At 44.1% G+C, this 19971-nt stretch overlaps 1 protein-coding gene across 1 annotated transcript in view; it reads right to left on the reverse strand.

The window, feature by feature from the left end:
- BTAF1 (B-TFIID TATA-box binding protein associated factor 1) overlaps positions 1–19971 on the reverse strand; it is a 565336-nt gene that overhangs the window by 524369 nt on the left and 20996 nt on the right. The window contains exon 2 of the mRNA XM_029609940.1: positions 5947–6070. Within this exon, the coding sequence (XP_029465800.1) occupies positions 5947–6070 (124 nt within the window). The remainder of the gene's footprint in view (positions 1–5946; positions 6071–19971) is intronic.

The following is a 19971-nucleotide window of genomic DNA, read 5'->3' on the forward strand; positions in this document are numbered from 1 at the left end:
ACGACTGAGGGGGGATATGATAGAGGTGTTTAAAATCATGAGAGGTCTAGAACGGGTAGATGTGAATCGGTTATTTACTCTTTCGGATAGTAGAAAGACTAGGGAGCACTCCATGAAGTTAGCATGGGGCACATTTAAAACTAATTGGAGAAAGTTCTTTTTTACTCAACGCACAATTAAACTCTGGAATTTGTTGCCAGAGAATGTGGTTAGTGCAGTTAGTATAGCTGTGTTTAAAAAAGGATTGGATAAGTTCTTGGAGGAGAAGTCCATTACCTGCTATTAAGTTCACTTAGAGAATAGCCACTGCCATTAGCAATGGTTACATGGAATAGACTTAGTTTTTGGGTACTTGCCAGGTTCTTATGGCCTGGATTGGCCACTGTTGGAAACAGGATGCTGGGCTTGATGGACCCTTGGTCTGACCCAGTATGGCATTTTCTTATGTTCTTAGGTAAAGGGGTCAAGGGACTGAGAATAACACCATGATTTAAACCTGTTCCATTTGTAAAGATAAGATTTTCTCGTGGAAGGCTTCCGTGAAGCAATCAGGACACGGGAAACTGGCTCCAAAAGGTTAAGTGGCTTAAGAATTAACCTTTCAACATCCAGGCAGTCAGGGATAAGGCCTGAAGATTGGGGTGACATAGGAACCCGTCGTTCTGAGTGATCAGAAGCGGGTCCTTTCCCAAGTGAATGTGCCTGCAAATGTAGAAGTCCTGAAGGATCGGAAACCACACTTGGCGTGGCCAGTGAGGTGCTATCAGGATCATGCTTCCCTTGTCTTGACGTAGCTTCACGAGAGAGTCTTCGAGAGAAGCGGGAGTGGAAGGAATGCATATAGGAGACCGGTTATCCATGAGAGGGAGAAGGTGTCTCTTGGCTGCGAGTGAGAGAGCAAAAGTTCTCTACTTTGCGGTTTTGAGGTGACGCAAAGAGATCTATGTGAGGATAACCCCAACGTTGGAATATGGAGTCCGCTACTGTGGGGTTGAGAGACCACTTGTGCGGCTGAAAGGTGTGACTCGGCTTGTCCGCCAACACATTGTCTACTCCCGGCAAGTAGGTGGCCCTGAGGTACATCGAGCGGGAAAGGGCCTCCGCCCATATCTGTGCCGCTTCCTAACATAGTAGGTAGGAGCCTGTTCCTCCCTGTTTGTTGATGTACCACATGGCCACCTGGTTGTCCATCTGAATCAGGATGACCTGGTTGGAAAGGCGATCCTGAAACACCCTGAGAGCATATCTGATTGCTTGCAGCTCCAGGAAATTGATCTGGTGTTTGGCTTCCTCTGGAGACCAAGCTCCTTGTGTCTACATATTGGCAACATGAGCCCCCCAGCCGAGGTTGGAAGCATCAGTGGTGAGAATTATTTGAGGGTCTGGAGCTTGGAAGGGTAGGCCTTGGAGGAGATGGAAAAATCAGATCAACCAGGCTAGAGATAAACGCAGTGGGTCGGTGATGTGGACAATAGTCGATAGAGGTTGGACAGATTAAGGTCACAATGGACCCAGAGTCCACTGCATGACTCTCATGGCCAAGCGGGCCATTGGGGTAACCTGCACTGCGGACGCCATGTGTCCCAGCAGGATGAGAAAGTAGCATGCAATCGAGTGGTGCTGAGACTGTAGCTGGTGTGCGAGAGAAATGAGAGTGAGAGCTCGCGGTAGAGGCAGAAATGCCTTTGCTTGAAAGGTGTCCAAGTCTGCCCCTATGAACGACAAAGTTGGAGATGGGACTAAGCAGGATTTCTCATAGCTGACGAGAAATCCTAGCGAAATCAGAGTGTGTAAGGTAAGATGTAGGGAGGACAGAGCAGCTTGCTGAGTGGGAGCCCTGATCAATCAATCGTCTAGATAGGGGTAGAAGTGAACACCTTGAGTCCTGAGGAAGGCTGCTACTACTACGAGGCACTTGGTGAAGACTCGTAGTGCAGATGCCAGGCTGAATGGTAGCACTCGGCACTGATAGTGCTTGGGACCTACCAGAAATCTCAGAAATCTGCGATGAGATGGAGTTATAGCAATGTGTATAACACGCATCCTGGATGTCTAGACAGCAGAGCCAGTCTCCTCTTTGCAGAAGAGGAAGAAGGTAACCCAAGGTTACCATCTTGAACTTTTCTCGCTGGAGGTACTTGTTGAGGGCACGCGGGTCCAGAATTGGACAAATGCCGCCTGATTTTTTGGGGATTAGAAAGTACCGGGAATAGAATCCTAGGCCTTGTTGGAAGTAGGGCACTGGTTCTATTGCTCTGGACTGGAGGAGGAGGGAAACCTCCTGCTCCAGGAGTGGAGAGTGGTCGGATGTTCCCCATGTCAGCCGAGGTGGAGAGTCTGGTGGGATGGAGAGAAAGTTTAGGTGATAACCTTGAGAGATTACAGTAAGGACCCACTGGTCTGAGGTAACTGTATGCCACCTATTGTTGAAATGGCACAATCGGCCTCCCACTGGTATCGGAGGCAGTGGAAGCTGGCTGCTGCTCTGTATGCAGGAGTCAAAAGCCAGAAGCAGGGTCCAACTGAGGAGCTGCTTGTGGCTTTTGTTTACGAAGTTGACGAGACTGCGTCTTTTGAAAAGGTCTCGTAGAACGACCTCTAGACTGTGGTGGATAGGACTTCTTCGGACGGAAGAATGACTTTTTAGTATCCTTCCTGAATGGCTGTTTGGAGGAATAGTCAGAAGGCATCAGAGAGAGTTGGCGAAGGGTCTCATGATGCTCCTTGAGTTCCGCCACCGTCCGCTGAATCTGTTCGCCAAACAGATTGTCTCCTATGCAAGGCAGATCAGACAGACAATCTGTCTTGTACTTCAGAGCGCACGTCCGACGACTTAAGCCAGGCCCATCTTCTTGCCGAAATAGCAGCTGCAGATACCCTGGAAGCGGTGTCTAAGATATCATAAGAGGATCTTATTTCATGCTTCCCTGCCTCAAAACCCTTGTGAACTAGGGTTTGAAGCTGTTCCTGAAATTGCTGAGGCAGGGACTCTGCAAAGTCCTGTATCTGCTTGAATAAGACCCTGTTGTACTGGGTCATATAGAGCTGATAAGAGAATTCGAGAAATGAGCATTGAGTCCTGGAAGACATGCAGACCAATGGCATCTAGGAATTTCTGTTCCTTACCTGGAGGACAGGAAGAATGGGGTTTTGATCTTTTTGCCTTCTTTTGGGCAGATTCTACCACCACAGATTGGTGATCCAGCTGAGGTTTTTGGAATCCTGGGACTGACTGAACTAAATAAGTGGTATCAACTTTTCTGTTAACTGCAGCAACCGAACCAGGGTGTTCCCAGTTCTTTTTGAGGAGATCCAAAAGAACCTGGTGAATAGGGATGGAGGTTATTTCCTTGGGAGCAACCAGGAATTGTAACAGCTCCATCATTTGATGCCTGTCATCTTGTTCAGTCTGCAATTGGAAAGGAACCAATTCAGACATTTGCTTCACAAAATTTATGAAGGATAGGTCCCTCTGGAGGAGAACGCTTCCTGTTTTCAGTAGGAGAAGGTGGCGATGGTAAGTCATCAGTGTCTGGAGATGAATCAACAGTCCAGGTATCATAGGGATCAGCACCTGCCCCCCTTGGAACCTGAGAAGGACGGGACGATGGAATTCCTGAAGGTCCAGGTCTAGGCTCAGAGGGCATCGAGGGGAGTACTGGAGGCACCGAAGGCATCGGGGGCACCGTTTGACGCATCAGCATCGATGGTTGAGGCATTGGCAGAACTCCTGATGGGGGAATGCGGAACACGTTTCCCCTCCCGATGACAGGGTAAGTGGGGAAGGCACCAGAGCCATAGGTGACCCAGGATCCAGCAGTGGAAAAGCGGCTATAAGCGCATCCATCTTCGAGAGCAGCGGTGCCAACGCTGCCGGAATGGGATAGATGGTCGGTTCCGCGACCGGGACTGATTTCGGCACCGGGGGACCTTTGAGTCTGTGCATCGCCTTCTCGATGGCCTCCTGGACCATCCAGTCCAGTTCTTCATGGAGACCTGGAACAAGCAGCCCTGGAAGGGAAGAAGGAGGCAGAGGCATAGCCGGAGGGACCACCGTTAAAGGCGGAGTTGCGACTCCTGATATCCTGTCTGGTGAGGGTTGCCTCTGCGACCCGGTCGCAGAAACGGTTGATGCCTTTTCTGGATGGGATTTCTTCAAAGGCGGCTCAGACGATGGCGAGGTCGATGATTTTCCTTCCTCGATGGTCTGAGACTTCCAGTGTCGATGGCGATGTTTCTCTACGATCCCCTCGGTCCTGAGGGGGAGTAGAGGTAGTCAAAGGCCGAGAAGTCGTCGATGCCGGGCAGTCACCGGTCGGTGGCCGATACTGGCGCAAAGTGGATGGTGCCAGTTCAGACGACGTTGATGCAATAGACGGCATCGGGGTTTGGGAACGGAAGAGAAGTTCCATTTTCTCCATTCTGGCCTTGCGACCTTTTGGTGTCATTAAGGCACATTTGGTGAAGATCAAGACATCATGCTCACACCCGAGACACATTACACAGACTTTGAGGGTCTGTTATGGACCTGGTGCGAGTACAGTCCGGACACCGACGGAACCCAGACACCATGGCCTTTGAAAAATTTGAGCCGCGGTATGGTCGATGGCCAGTAGGCCACAAGGGCCAAACTCGACGGGAACAGACCGAAAACGGGTAAAAACTTACCGGAGTACCGCGGAGTCAGAAATTCTAAGGAGGGACCCCTGTGGGGGTGTGAAAATTTTTAGTAATTCCGTGAGGAAAATTCCTGTCAGGAATCTCTGTAGAGCTCCTTAAACCGCATGGCTACTGCTGCGTGGAAAAAATAAGACTGAAGGGGGACCCCTGCTGGCTGCAGGTTTAGTGCCATGCTTGGCATACCCAGTAGGTGCCAGTCAAAGTTCTGGAAACTTTAACAGATGGATTCCGTGACTGGGCTCCATCCTGTGATGTCACCCATATGTGAGGACTACCATCCTGCTTGTCCTGTGAGAAATCTCTTTACAGAGAGGGTGATGGAGGCCTGGAATGCCCTTCCAGTAGAGATGGTCAGGACAAAAACCATAAATGAATTAAAGCCATAGGGGAAAAAAACACTGGATCCCTAAAGGCTATAGCATGGAAACGAAACTAGGGATGCATGGAAGTAACTTGCATGGAACAGCAGTTACTACCCTTAACCAATTAGCTTAAATAATTTGACACAATTACAGCATCGCTCTCCACTTCAAAGGCAAGGGGTAAGAGGAATTGGATGCAGACAACAATCAGCACTGGGCCCTGACTTTTACGGTCCATGGTACAGATTCATAGACTTTAGGAAAAGCGTAGGACTGCTTCTACAGTCAATGCCAAAAGCAAAGCATTTCAAGCAGTACTGTCTGAATCAAGGCTGCTTACCCTTTAGGAAGTGTTGTTAGCAGTAACAGTTGCTTAGTTTTGACTGTAAATATTACTACCCTTGCTTGGGGGTAATCTGCAAGGAACGGCAGTTACTACCATAAGAAACCTGCTGGGCAGACTGGATGGACCATTTGGTCTCTTTCTACCGTCATTACTATGTTACTATGTAAAACCCAATCAGCCAAGTGCCTAACAATTTGTGCCCACTACTGCCAGGAGGAACCACTATCACTACTAGCAGACCATGAGTGTGCTGTTCAAGCTGCCCTTTTGGAAGAGAGGCATTAGCGAGATAAAGGCTAAAGGGCAAAAGGTATTTAAAAAGGAAGAGAGGCTCAAGAGAGAAAGGAAAACAAGATCAAGAAAAACACAAACCCAAGAAAAGATTACAAGGGAAAAATATTTTGCCATTGCTTCTAAAATGTTTGGTGGTGCCCAAAATTTTCAAAATATTTTTCCACCCCAACTGCCAAAACTAGCAATAGTTTCCTCAAAACTAGTGAATGTTGCCTACAATATTTGTTGACATTTCTACATATGTTAGAAAAACAAAATGCTTACCTTGGTTAACATATTGTTCAGTTCATGAGGATGAAGCTTCACTACTTCCCCAAGTTGCTGTGCAGCTGCTTTTCTTGTTACTGGTGTGGTGCCAGTGTCCAATAAGATAAAGAGACGATCTAGCCTAAAACATGACAAAGGATAAAACGTACATGAAAATGTATGCTCAAAACTATATATTCTTTACACATGCATAACAATATGCAGTGGAAAATTTCCAGGTACTAGCTCTGCTGGACAGGGCCGCCGCCGCCGCGCCCCCCCCCCCCCCCCCCCAAAAAAAAAAAGTTACCACCAATGACTAAAAATGCATACATACATACACTGAGGAACACTTAAAAAAAAAAAAAAAAAAAAGAGTTAAGTTAAGTAATCAGCAGGAAAGCAGGCAAGAATTAAGAATGGCTAAATTCATCCTATGTACAGAGAACCCTGTTTTCAGATAAGCAATTTTGCTTTCTCCAAAGAAGAGCAAGGCTCAATTAACCATGACATGTGAAGAGTCCCAAGCTGAGGGTTGCACAGTGGAACAATTACAGAAAAAGTAACCTGCCCCCACCAGTGGCAAGCTGACTACTAGATGAATAGGTTGCATAAAGATGTTTGTTCAAAACTGTCTCTCAGGACATGTCTAGCCAGTAGTGGGATATGGTTTGATATCGCAAATAAGACAAAGCAGTCGAAGAACGAGCCAAGTTTTGAATTTTAAAAGTACAGACTGTCAAAATGGAGATGTTCCTGGAGGAAGAACTAGAAAACAAAGATAAATGGGTGAGATAGAGCAACACAGGGCTAAATTAAAAGGAGCTATTACAAATGCAACAAATGTGTTAGAAAAATATACAAAAAAATGAGGGGAAAAAAAAACCAGATCTAGTTCTCAAATGGAGGTGGCTTAAAAAATTCAGGTTAAAAAGACAGCATTCAAGAAGTATAAAGGATCCCAAAAAGAGGAACATGGGGAAAAATACCTGGTGAAACTGAGGGAGACAAAGAAAAATCAGAAAAGCAAAAGGTCAAGTGGAAGAAAGGACTGCCAGAGTAGTAGAGCAAGGTGATAACATTTTTCCGATATATCAGAGAAAGAAGGGAAGCCCAAAGTAGTGTAGTGAAATTAAAAGGTGATAGGGAGCAATGTGTAGAGAGACAAAGAAATAGCTGAAATATTAAACAAATACTTTAGTTCAGTGTTCCCTAAATATGACCCTGGAGAAAGACAGTTGCTGGCTAACAAGACTGTAGATGGGAGTGGGGTAGACAAAATTCCATTTACAAAAGAAAATTTATTGTAAGAGTTAGGAAAACAAAGTGGACAAGGCCTTGAGACCAGATGAGATACATCCAAGGATACTGAGGGAGCTCAGATGTGCTGGAAGGTCTGCTGAAAACCTGTTCAATGGAACCCTGGATTCGGGACTGGTGCCACATGACTGGAGAAGAGCGGTGGTGGTACCACTTCACAATACTGGTAGCAGAGAGGAGGTTGGAAACTACAGGCTGGTAAGTCTCACCACAGTGGTGGGAAAATTAATGGAGACACTGCTGAAGGAAAGGATAGTGAACTATCTACAATCTAGTGGGTTGCTAAAGCCAAGGCAGAATGGATTCACCAGGGGAAGTCATGTCAGAAAAATCAGAATGATTTTTTTTTTTTTTTATTGAGCAGAGAACTTTATCAAGGAAGAGTGTTTGATGTAATTTACTTAGATTTCAGCAAAGCTTGTGATACAGTTCACATAGGAGGCTAGTTAATAAAATTAGAAGCTTGTGAGTTGGCACCAAGGTGGTACAGTGAATTACAAACTGGTTGACAAACTTGTGGCTTAGAAGGCACATAATGGTAAATGGAACCTAACCTGAAGAGAACGGTGTTAAGTGGAGTGCCACAGGAATCTGTTTTGGGACCATTCCTGTTCAATATCTTTTGTGAGTGACACTGTGGAAGTGATAGAAGGTAAAGTTTGTCCCTTTGTGGACGATACTAAAATCTGCAACAGAGTGGACACGCCTGAAGGATTAGAGAGAATGTAAAGTGATTTAAGAAAGCTTTAAAAGTGGTTAAAGACTTGGCAGCTGGAATTCAATGCAAAGAAGTGCAGAATCATGCATCTGGGGAGCAGTAATCAGAGCCGGTGATGAGGACTGAAAGTCTAATGTGCACAGATTGGAAGAGGGTCCTAGGGGTGATAGTATCTGGCGATCTGAAGGTGACAAAACAATGTGACAAGGCATTAGTTAAAGCTGAGCTGCAGAGAGACAAGAAAAAAACAGTAAGTAAAAGGAGGCGATAATGTCCTTGTACAGGTCCTTGATGAGGTCTCACCTGGAGAACCTCACTCAGTTCTGGAGACTTATCTCAAAATGGATAGACAAGGCAGAAGTGGTCCAGAGAAAGGCAACCAAAATGGTGTGGGATCTCTATCGGAAGATTTATAAGGACAGACTGGAAGGATCTAAATATGTATTCCCTGGAGGAGAAGAGATGCAGGAGAAGTATGATTATAGACATTCAGATACATGAAAGATTTTAATAATGCATGAACTTTGAACTTTTTCCATTAGAAAGCAGATGGTAGAATTAAGGGGTTGCAAAATGAAACTCCAGTGGGGACGATGCCAAACTAACATCAGGAAATATATCACAGAGAGGGTGGGGGATGCCTAGAATGCCCTTACGGAAGAGGTAGTGAAGACAAACACAGAAAATGAATTTAAAAAGGCATGGGACAGACACTGTGGATCCCTAAAGGCTACAACATGGGAATGAAGAAAAGGGTGCATAGGGGTAAATCTGCATAGGGTGGCAGTTACTACACCCTTAACCAATTAGCTTTTATGATTTTGATGCAATTGCAACATTGCTCTCTGCTTCAACGGTGGGGGTGAAAGAGGAATTGGATTCAGACGACAGCCAACTCTGGGTCCTGACTTTTACGATCTGGGGTACTGATACACAGACATCAAGGATAAAGCACAGGACTGCTTCAATGGTCAAGACCAAAATGCAAAGCATATTTAAGCAGCATTGTCTAAATTATCAAGGCTGCTCACCCCATAAAAATGTTGCTAGTAGTATTACTATCCTTAACATAAGGCTTGGGGAAAACCTGCACGGAGCGGCAGTTACTACCATAAGAAACTTGCTGGGCAGATTGGATGGACCTTTTGGGCTTTTTCTGCCTTCATTACTGTTACTATGGGATGAGATATATATAAGTTGCAGCTTTACAGATGTCTTCAATTAAGGCAGTCCTTGGGTGTACCGTTGAAGTTGCCATGGCTCTCAACTGAGAAGCCTTGACAGACTGACTTGCAAATCACCTAGCCCTTAACAGTACATGATATAGTCTGCTAGAAAACGTTATTTTAGCAACTACCACTCCTAGTCTATTAGGCTTCTAAGTTACCTTTGATCCTTTCAATAAGAGTCTTTTTTATAAAAATAGGCTCTCTTACAGTTCAATGGAAGAATTGCCTTCTTACCATCATGAGAATGCAACCTTGGGGGAAAAAAAAGGTTGGTAGGACAATGGTTTTATTTATATTTAAAAAAAAAAACAAACAAAAAAAACACTTTAGGAAGTTAGGAAGAGTGCGAAAGACCACACCTACTGTGGAAAAATTAGAGGTAAAGGTGAGTAATACACTAAAGCTTATAAATTCACCAAAATGCCAAACAGATGTGAAGAATAATAGATATACTTTCGATAAGAGGAACTTTAAAGGAGCCAATTCCAAAGGTTCAAATGGAGGCTTCATAAGTTGGGCGAAAATGACATTAAGATTCCAAGCACTAGAGGCTTACAGTCTTCATAAATGTGGATACCAAAAAGGATGAGCAGAAATTGAGGCACCTTCCTTCCACTGATGATATACTGCAATGGACCCAAAGTGCACTTTTCACTGAGAACATGCCTAATCACATTGAAGAAAGGGAAAATAAGTAGTAGAGTAGATCCCTTGGGCTACAAGTAAACTGGTCCAGAGAACTAGACTGGTAACAGGCTGAAAATCTTTTCCATTTGAAGCTGTAAGCCTTTCTGCATCAGGGAAGTGATATGATTGGTACATTTTAAAAAAGTAGTCTAATTTAATGCCTAGGAGGGGGAAGGGACGTTGAACAGCAGTATGTTTCCATAAAAACCAAGTTGTTTCAGATTTGTCTGGGTTGACTGAGTGAACAGTTTAAGCCAGAGGCCTTAGTTAAACAGCGACAAACATGTGAGTGAATGAGAAAATTCTGGATCACAGTTTGCTAACATCTAATTATCATCAGCATTGAAATAGCCTGTATCTCTCAAAAACTTTGAATTAGAGTGGCAAGTGCATCCAGGTAGGGATTGAAGAGAACAGGAGATAATATAAAAAAACAAACAAACAGTCTGTTGCTCTCTATAGCAAACAACTCTACCAACTCCATAAAAAAAAAAAAAAAATTGTCACCCATGATCTAGCAACCACTCGTGAGGAAGTACGAATCAAACAGGGCGATACCTTCTGAGTCCCAGAACACTGGCATATGTCATTTGTAGATAAGTTCTACTGTGGGTAGCTGACACCCAGATCCTGAGCGCATATCAACAAAGGTCAAAGGAGCTCTTGCTCCCCTGCTTCTTTACATAGACCATAGCAACCTGTTTGAATCAAGACTCTCCTTCCCACTAGAAAGTGAGAGAAAAAGTTTTTAATGCATACTGGATGGCACATAAACTCAGATCAATCTTAGTGCTAACTCTTCAAAGAACCACATCCTCTGTGTTCGAGCTGTATGTATGAACCACATCCTCTGTGTTCAAGCTATGTGTATGAACTCCCCACCCCTTAGTTGGAGGCATCATCGGTGGACAGCATCACTTTACTTGGGGAGCCCCACTACCAGACAGTTGTCTTCATTCCAGCTGATTCTTTAATGTCATGGTGAAGGGGATCAGAACCCCCACCTGAGTCAAGAGCAGCAACTTCTAACACCAGGACGCCATGTACCAGAATCACCTGCTTCACAAAGGGTCTGCTGCCTGCACTAAAGCTTATGGATAGGATAGAGAAACTGCTAGCAAGCTTTCACATACTGTTCTTATTGTCTTTTAGTAATGCTGATAGATTTCGGTTATGACAGCCAAGTCAGTAACCCTGCTGAGCACACAGAACTAACCAGAACAAAGGACGCATTATGTATAAGGCAGTATTATTGTTGCAATTCCTTTCACAGAACTGCAATTCCCGACAGCCTCTTCTGCGAATGACGTATCAGTATTCACATGACCTGAAGCCAGAACAAAGGAGAAACATCGGGAAAGTTCCACGCTGGAGGAAGGAGGGGGGGGGGGGGGTCGCGAAGCCCCTCTGTTGAGATATGCTGCCTCAGCAATGTGTAGCACGCATGTGTAAAAGATAAGAAGTATGAAATGTATAAAAACCTTTCTCCCTGCAAAGGGGGGTGTGCAGTTTTACTGAAAACCATTTCAGTTGCATCTAATTGCTAGCAAATAAAATTTTTCCTTCTCGGACCAGTGCCTGAAGTCTTCTGTTTGTACCTGCTGTTTGTTACCCTGTTACAATAGGTCAATAGTTGTCATTGCTGGTCCCATTACCACCAAAGGCCCCAAAGTATCTCTTTCATATACAATCAAGTAAATGGGACAACATTAATTTTTGCTGCTGTGTCCCAAGACAACTAGGGCTGATCTTGCTGGAGCTCAATTCTGTTGGAGGAGAAGGACCTTTTGCTTGGGAGAAACACTCAGTCCAGAGCTGAGTCTAACCATGCTTCTATGAACTGAATCCTCTGGACAGGAAAGAAACTTGATTTGGCAAAGTTGATGATAAAACACAGGGAACAAAGGAGTCATTTTCTCAACTGAAGAGAACCAGTCACCAACCAATTGTTCGGGTAGGCGTAGATATGTCTCAGCTACTGACAGGCACTTCATGAATCCCCTAAGGACTGCAGATTGGCCCTTTTAAAGGCTTGCTCTTGTTTGGGAGAGAGTTGGAGAAACTGGACAGTAAATGGGGCAAGTCTCCAGTGCCTCGGTTGCCGGAGGATAGGAAACAGTTATGGCGTCCCTTTCGTATGAGGGGTCATTTCCAAGGTTCCAGGCATTTTCGTTCCTACAGAGTGACGACCTTTCAGCGGGCTCGGTCTTTTGGTAGATCTCTGTTCTTTCATCACCGGCAGCCCAAGAGGCATAGGCTCGGGTGGTGGACCTTCAAGCTTCCAAATGAAGGTCTGTCAACCCACCTTCCAGAACAGGAAATAGGGGGATGTCTCTCTTATCGGGAGGTGAGTCAAGATCATGTCAGACCAGTGGGTCCTGGAAGTGATACATGTAGGGTATGCACTGGAATTTTGCAGTATTACTCAGGATGTGTTCATGGTGTCCCCTTGCCACTCCCCACAGCAGCAGGCAGTGGAGTTCACGCTTCAAAGATTTCTCAGACTGAGGGCTGTGGTTCCAGTGCCCACGTCAAGTATGGGATGATATTCCATTTATTTTGTTGTAGCCAAGAAGGAAGGCTCCTTTCATCCCATCTTGGATCTCAAGAGGTTGAACTGCCACTTGAAGATGAAATTTTCGAAAGGGAACCTTACGCTCTATAATAATGGCAGTGGAGTCGGGGGAATTTCTGACCTCCTTGGATTTGTCAGAAGCTTACCTTCATATTCACATCCAACTGGAATACCAACGCTTTCTACATTTTGCGGTGCTGGGGCGCCATTCATTTCGGGCGCTGCCTTTTGGTCTCACCACCGCTCCCAGAACATTTTCCAAGATTATGGTGGTGGTAGCGGCAGTCTTGCGAAAAGAAGGAATCAAGGTGCACCTGTATTTGGATGACTGGCAGATTCAAGCCAAGTCTCAGGAACAGAGCCACCTGGTGACACACAAGGTGATCATCTTATTACAGGAGCTCTTTTGGTTTGTAAACCTGACCAAGAGCAATCTTCAGCCACCCCAGTTAGAGTATCTGGGGCTCCAGTTAAACAGTTTTCCTACAGTAAGTTCTGATCCAGAGATTAAGGTCTCAAGTGCATCAGTTGAACATCATATACCCGATGGTGTGGTCCTACCTACAGGTACTCAGCTTGATGGCAGCCACCCTCGAAGTGGTGCCGTGGGCAAGGGTGCATATGCGTTCTCTTCAGCGCTCTCTGCTATCTCGAGGGAACCCACAGTCTCAGGATTATGCGGTTCGGCTCCACTTGCCGATGAAAATCTGCTCTCGCTTCCAATGGTGGTTGTAGGAGGATCATCTAAGAAAGGGAGTTCCCTTGTCCTCTCCGGCCTGGTTGCTACTCAACAGATGCGAGACTCCAGGTTGGGAGGGCTCACTGTCTGGAGTTAATGGACCGGGGCCTGAAATGCCGAAGAGTCCTGCTGGAACATCAATTGCCTGAAGGCCCGGGCGGTACAGCTGGCATACTTGCAGTTCAGCCACAGGCTGCGGAATCAAGCAGTTCGCGTGATGCAGACAATGCAACGACGGTGGGCTATATCAATCGCCAGGGAGGAAACAAGAGCCAGCAAGTGTCGCAGTAAATAGACCAGCTGATGAAATGGGTGGAAGGTCAACTGCAGACAGACAATCTTAGCCTCTCACATTGCAGGAAAAGACTTTGAAGACTGTGTTCCTGGTGGCTATATGTTCTGCATGTCAGATTTCTAAGCTGCAGGCATTGTCTTGCCGGAAGCCATTCCTTCAGGTGACTCCGGGGGCGTTACAGCTGTGTCTTGTGCGGTATCTGGAGGTCTCCGAGTCTTTTCGAAAGTCAGATCGCCTGTCTGTTCTCCATGGCGGGATTAAGCAGGGCGCTCCGGCTTACCAGCTACCATAGCTCGTTGGATTAAGGAGGTGGTCATGGCCATGTATGTGGATGCTGAAAAGCCATCGTCTACTCAGGTTAGGGCTCATTCCACTAGGGCTCAGGCAATGTCATAGATGGAGGTTAGTCTGTTGTCTCCCATCGATATCTGCCGAGCTGTGACATGGTCTTCCTTACATCTGGATGTGCAGGCCTGGGCGGATGCAGCCTTTGCATGTAAGGTGTTAACTGATGATGGCCAATGGTGTTGACCAATGATTTCAATGTGTTATCCACTATGATACCTAGATCCTTTTATTGGGTGGTAGCTCCTAATATGGAACCCAACATTGTGTAACTTTAGCATGGGTTATTTTTCCCTATATGCATCACCTTGCACTTATCCACATTAAATTTCATCTGCCATTTAGATGCCCAATTTTCCAGTCTCACAAGGTCTTGCTGCAATTTATCACAATCAGTTTGTGATTTAACTACTCTGAACAATTTTGTATCATCTGCAAATTTGATTACCTCACTCGTATTTCTTTCCAGATCATTTATAAATATATTGAAAAGTAAGGGTCCCAAATACAGATCCCTGAGGCACTCCACTGCCCACTCCCCTTCCACTGAGAAAATTGTCCATTTAATCCTACTGTTTCCTGTCGTTTAGCTAGTTTGTAATCCACGAAAGGACATCGCCACCTATCCCATGACTTTTTACTTTTCCTAGAAACCTCTCATGGGGAACTTTGTCAAACGCCATCTGAAAATCCAAATACACAACATCTACCAGTTAACCTTTATCTACCTGTTTATTATCTCCTTCAAAAAAGTGAAGCAGATTTGTGAGGCAAGACTTGCCTTGGGTTAACATGCTGACATTGTTCCATTAAATCATGACAAAGGTCAATTTTCAAGATGGAGAAAGGTCATTAGTGGAGCACAACATCATATTAGGACCTGTACTGTTTAACATTCATAAAAATTCTGGAAAAAGGAACTAATGACCTGATCAAATTTGCAGATGACAAAATTATTCAAATTTGTTAAAATAGCAGGGGAGAGCAAGGTACTGCAGAAAAACCTTGTGAGACTAGGAGACTGGGCAACTAAATGGCAGATGAAATTTAATACGGGAAAACTACAAAGAAATGCAAATAGGGAGAAATAATTCCAAACTATAGCTATACAATGCTGGATTCTTTTTTGGGCGTTATTACCCAGGAAAAGGACTTTGGAGTCCTTGTGGTCAAGACATTGAAATCCTTGGTTGAGTATGCAGCAGTAGTTCAAAAAGCAAACAGTATTAGGAATGATCCAAAAAGGAGTGTCGAATAAAACAGAAAACATATTGCCTCTGTATTGAGGCATGATGTGACCTCACCTTGAGCATTGTATGCAGTTCTGGTGTGTCGTCCCCCCCCCCCCCCATCTCAAAAAAACACATAAAACTAGAAAAAGTGCACAGGATGATGTGTGGCTCCATTGGTCCACTATCATTTGGAAGGCCTCTGGGCTGAGCTCCCATTAACCTGGGTTATGAGTTCCTGCTTGGGGGGTGGGGGGAGGGGGGGAATGGCCTGGACATTCTCGTTCCCTCCAATGTCTGTTGTCAAGACAGCGAGCAAGTTTTGTTCCACTCACCAGCACAGCCACCCTCTCTTCCGCAAACATGGGGCTGCAAGTGCCTTCTTGCTCGTTTATGTACGCTACCACCATGTTGTCTGACAGACCTCTGACTGCCTACCCTTTTATCCACGGGAGGAAATACTATAAAATGTCAGCCTGGTGGCCCTGGCTTCCAACCTGTTAATTTACCATGATGCTTCCTCCATCAACCAATGCACCTGATAGTGGGCTCCCCAACTATGTAGCCTAGCATCTGATCAGGATGATCTAATTGGATGGTTCTAGGGACACTCCTTTTTCTTAGGTTAGAAGGACTCTTCACCATTGCAGGCCTCTTCCTACGGGCTGGGGAATTAGGAGCCAGCACAGATAGATAGTCTTGGAAGGCAGAAGACCAGATCAATAGGAGTGATTGCCGCAGTGGGTGCTTAAGCATTCTGGCCCATGGAACTAAATCTAGAGTGGATTAGCTCCACCATTAGGCCCAAGGTGCTGGAGATATCCCAGGTTTTGGGCACCCAACTGTTTACAGGTTTTTACCTGAGCAATCCTACTGGAGGTTAGAGAAATCCTCCCTTCTATCATGTCGAGCTGTGCATCCAAGAACTCTAATGTCTGTGAGAACTCTAGATTGCTCTTTGATAAGTTTATCATCCACCCTATCTGTTCCAGAAGATGAACTACTGCAGGTACTGCCAATTCTCCTAAGTAGATTTGGCTCAAATTAGCCATTCGTCCAGATAAGGGTGCACCATTATGTCCTCCTTGTGAAAATCCATTGCTACTACCACCATGACCATTGGTAAATGTCTTTAGAGCAGTTGCCAAACCGAAGGGTAGTGTTGCAAGTGACAAGCATAAGCCCCTCTTTCTGGACAACTGACGCAACATTAGCTCAAAGCCCTTAAGTCTGTGCTGACGGCAGGCAAATGAGTCTTTGCATGGGCCAGACTAAGGGAAAGTGGCAGTGCAGTAATAATGGGAAATTTCAATTACCCCAATATTGACTGGGTAAATGTAACATCAGGACATGCTAGAGACATAGAATTCCTAGATTGAACAAATGACTGCTTCATGGAACAATTAGTTCAGGAACCAATGAGAGCGGAAGATATTTTAGATTTAATTCTTAGTGAAATGCAGGATTTGGTGAGAGGTAACGGTAGTGAGGTCACCTGGCATTAGTGATCATAACATGATCAAATTTGAACTAATGACTAGAAGGGGGTCAATACGTAAATCTACAGCTCTAACATTAAATTTTCAAAAGGGAAACTTTGATAAAATGAGGAAAATATTTAGAAAAAAATGAAAGGTGCAGCCGGCAAAAGGTTAAAAGCATACAACAGGCATGGACACTATTTTTAAACAATCTTAGAAGTACAGTCCAGATGTATTCCATGTATTAATAAAAGGTGGGAAGAAGGCAAAAAGATTACTGGCATAGTTAAAAGCTGAGGTGAAAAAGGCTATTTTAGCCAAAAAAAACATGCTTCAAAAATTTGAAGGATCCATCTGAAGAAAATTAAAAAAAAAAAAAAAAAAAAGCATAAGCATTGTCAAGTTAAGTGTAAAACATTGATAAGGCAGGTTAAAGAATTTGAAATGAAGTTGGCTATAAAGGCAAAAACTCATGAGGAAGTCGGTTAGACCATTAGATGACCGAGTGGTTAAAGGGGCTCTTAGAGAAATAAGGCCAATGCAGAAAGACTAAATTAATTCTTTGCTTCAGTGCTTACTACTGAGGATGCTGGAGAGATACTGGTTCCAGAGATGGTTTTCAAGGGCGATGATTCAGATGAACTGGACCAAATCACAGTGAACCTGGAAAATGTAGTAGGACAGATTTACAAACTAAAGAGTAGCAAATCACTTGGACCAGATGGTATTCACCTCAGGGCTCTGAAGGAACTCAAAAATGAAATTTCAGATCAATTTCCTAGGAGCTACCACCCAGGAAAAAGATCTAGACATCATAGTGGATAATACTTTGAAATAGTCAGCTCAGTGTGCTGCAGCAGTCAAAAAAGCAAACAGAATGTTAGGAATTATTAGGAAGGTAATGGTTAATAAAACAGAAAATGTCATAATGCCTCTATATCGCTCCATGGTGAGACTGCACCTTGAATACTGTGTACAATTCTGGTTGCCGCATCTCAAAAAAAGATATAGTTGCGAGGGTCCATCAAGCCATCAAGCCCAGCATCCTGTTTCCAACAGAGGCCAAACCAGGCCACAAGAACCTGGCAATTATCCAAACACTAAGAAGATCCCATGTTACTGATGCAATTAATAGCAGTGGCTATTCCCTAAGTAAACTTGAATAATAGCAGTTAATGGACTTCTCCTCCAAGAACTTATCCAAACATTTTTTGAACCCAGCTATACTAACTGCACTAACCACATCCTCTGGCAACAAATTCCAGAGCTTAATTGTGCGTTGAGTGAAAAAGAATTTTCTCCGATTAGTCTTAAATGTGCTACTTGCTAACTTAATGGAATGCCCCCTAGTCCTTCTATTATTCGAAAGTGTAAATAACCGAGTCACATCTACTCTTTCAAGACCTCTCATGATCTTAAAGACCTCTATCATATCCCCCCCTCAGCCGTCTCTTCTCCAAGCTGAACAGTTCTAACCTCTTCAGCCTCTCCTCATAGGGGAGCTGTTCCATCTATATCATTTATGAGATGCGGTGACCAGAATTGTACACAGTATTCAAGGTGTGGTCTCACCATGGAGCGATATAGAGGCATTATGACATTTTTCGTTTTATTAACCATTCCCTTCCTAATAATTCCTAACATTCTGTTTGCTTTTTTTGACTGCTGCAGCACATTGAGCCGACGATTTTAAAGTATTATCCACTATGATGCCTAGATCTTTTTCCTGGGTGGTAGCTCCTAATATGGAACCTAACATCGTGTAACTACAGCAAGGGTTATTTTTCCCTATATGCAACACCTTGCACTTGTCCACATTAAATTTCATCTGCCATTTGGATGCCCAATCTTCCAGTCTTGCAAGGTCATCCTGTAATGTATCACAGTCTGCTTGTGATTTAACTACTCTGAATAATTTTGTCTCATCCACAAATTTGATAACCTCACTCGTCATATTCCTTTCCAGATCATTTATATATATATTGAAAAGCACCGGTCCAAGTACAGATCCCCGAGGCACTCCACTTTTTACCCTTTTCCACTGAAAAAATTGACCATTTAATCCTACTCTGTTTCCTGTCTTTTAACCAGTTTGTAATCCACGAAAGGACATAGCCTCCTATCCCATGACTTTTTAGTTTTCGTAGAAGCCTCTCATGAGGGACTTTGTCAAACGCCTTCTGAAAATCCAAATTCACTAATCTACCGGTTCACCTTTATCCACATGTTTATTAACCCCTTCAAAAAAATGAAGGGGATTTGTTAGGCAAGACTTCCCTTGGGTAAATCCGTGTTGACTGTGTTCCATTAAATCATGTCTTTCTATATGCTCTATGATTTTGATCTTCAGAATAGTTTCCACTATTTTTCCCAGCACTGAAGTTAGGCTCACTGGTCTATAGTTACCCAGATCGCCCCTGGAGCCTTTTCTAAATATTGGGGTTACATTGGCCACCCTCCAGTCTTCAGGTACAATGGATGATTTTAATGTTAGTTAAAATTTGTAACCTAATAGATCAGAAATTTCATTTTTGAGTTCCTTCAGTACCCTAGGATGCATACCATCCGGTCCAGGTGATTTGCTACTCTTTAGTTTGTCAATCTGGCCTGCTACATCTTCCAGGTTCACAGTGATTTCGTTCAGTTCGTCTGACTCAACACCCCTGAAAACCATCTCTGGAACTGGTATCTCCCCAACATCCTCATTAGTAAACACGGAAGCAAAGAATTCATTTAGTCTTTCTGCAATGGCCTTATCTTCCCTAAGAGCCCCTTTAACCCCTCGGTCATCTAATGGTCCAACCGACTCCCTCACAGGTTTCTTGCTTTGGATATATTTTTAAAAGTTTTTATTATGAGTTTTTGCCTCTATGGCCAACTTCATTTCAAATTCTCTCTTCGCCTGTCTTATCAATGTTTTACACTTAACTTGACAATGCTTGTTTTATCCTATTTTCTTCAGATGGATCCTTCTTCCAATTTTTGAAGGATTTGTTTTGGCTAAAATAGCCTCTTTCACCTCACCTTTTAACCATGACTGCAATCATTTTGCCTTCCTTCCACCTTTCTTAATGTGTGGAATACATATGGACTGCACCTCTAGGATTGTATTTTTAAACAATGTCCAAGCCTGTTGAACACTTAACCTTGCAGCTGCACCTTCATTTTTTTCTATTTTCCTCATTTTATCAAAGTTTCCCTTTTGAAAGTTTAGTGTTAGAGCTGCAGATTTACTTATTGTCCCCCTTCCAGTTATTAGCTTAAATTTGATCATGTTATGATCACTGTTGCCAAGTGGCCCCACCACCATTACCTCTCACCAAATCCTGCGTTCCACTAAGAATTAAATCTAAAATAGCTCCTTCTCTTGTTGGTTCCTGAACCAATTGCTCCATGAAGCAATCATTTATTACATCCAGGAACTT

This window comes from Rhinatrema bivittatum, chromosome 7 (assembly GCF_901001135.1).
Source record: "Rhinatrema bivittatum chromosome 7, aRhiBiv1.1, whole genome shotgun sequence".
NCBI lineage: Eukaryota > Metazoa > Chordata > Amphibia > Gymnophiona > Rhinatrematidae > Rhinatrema > Rhinatrema bivittatum.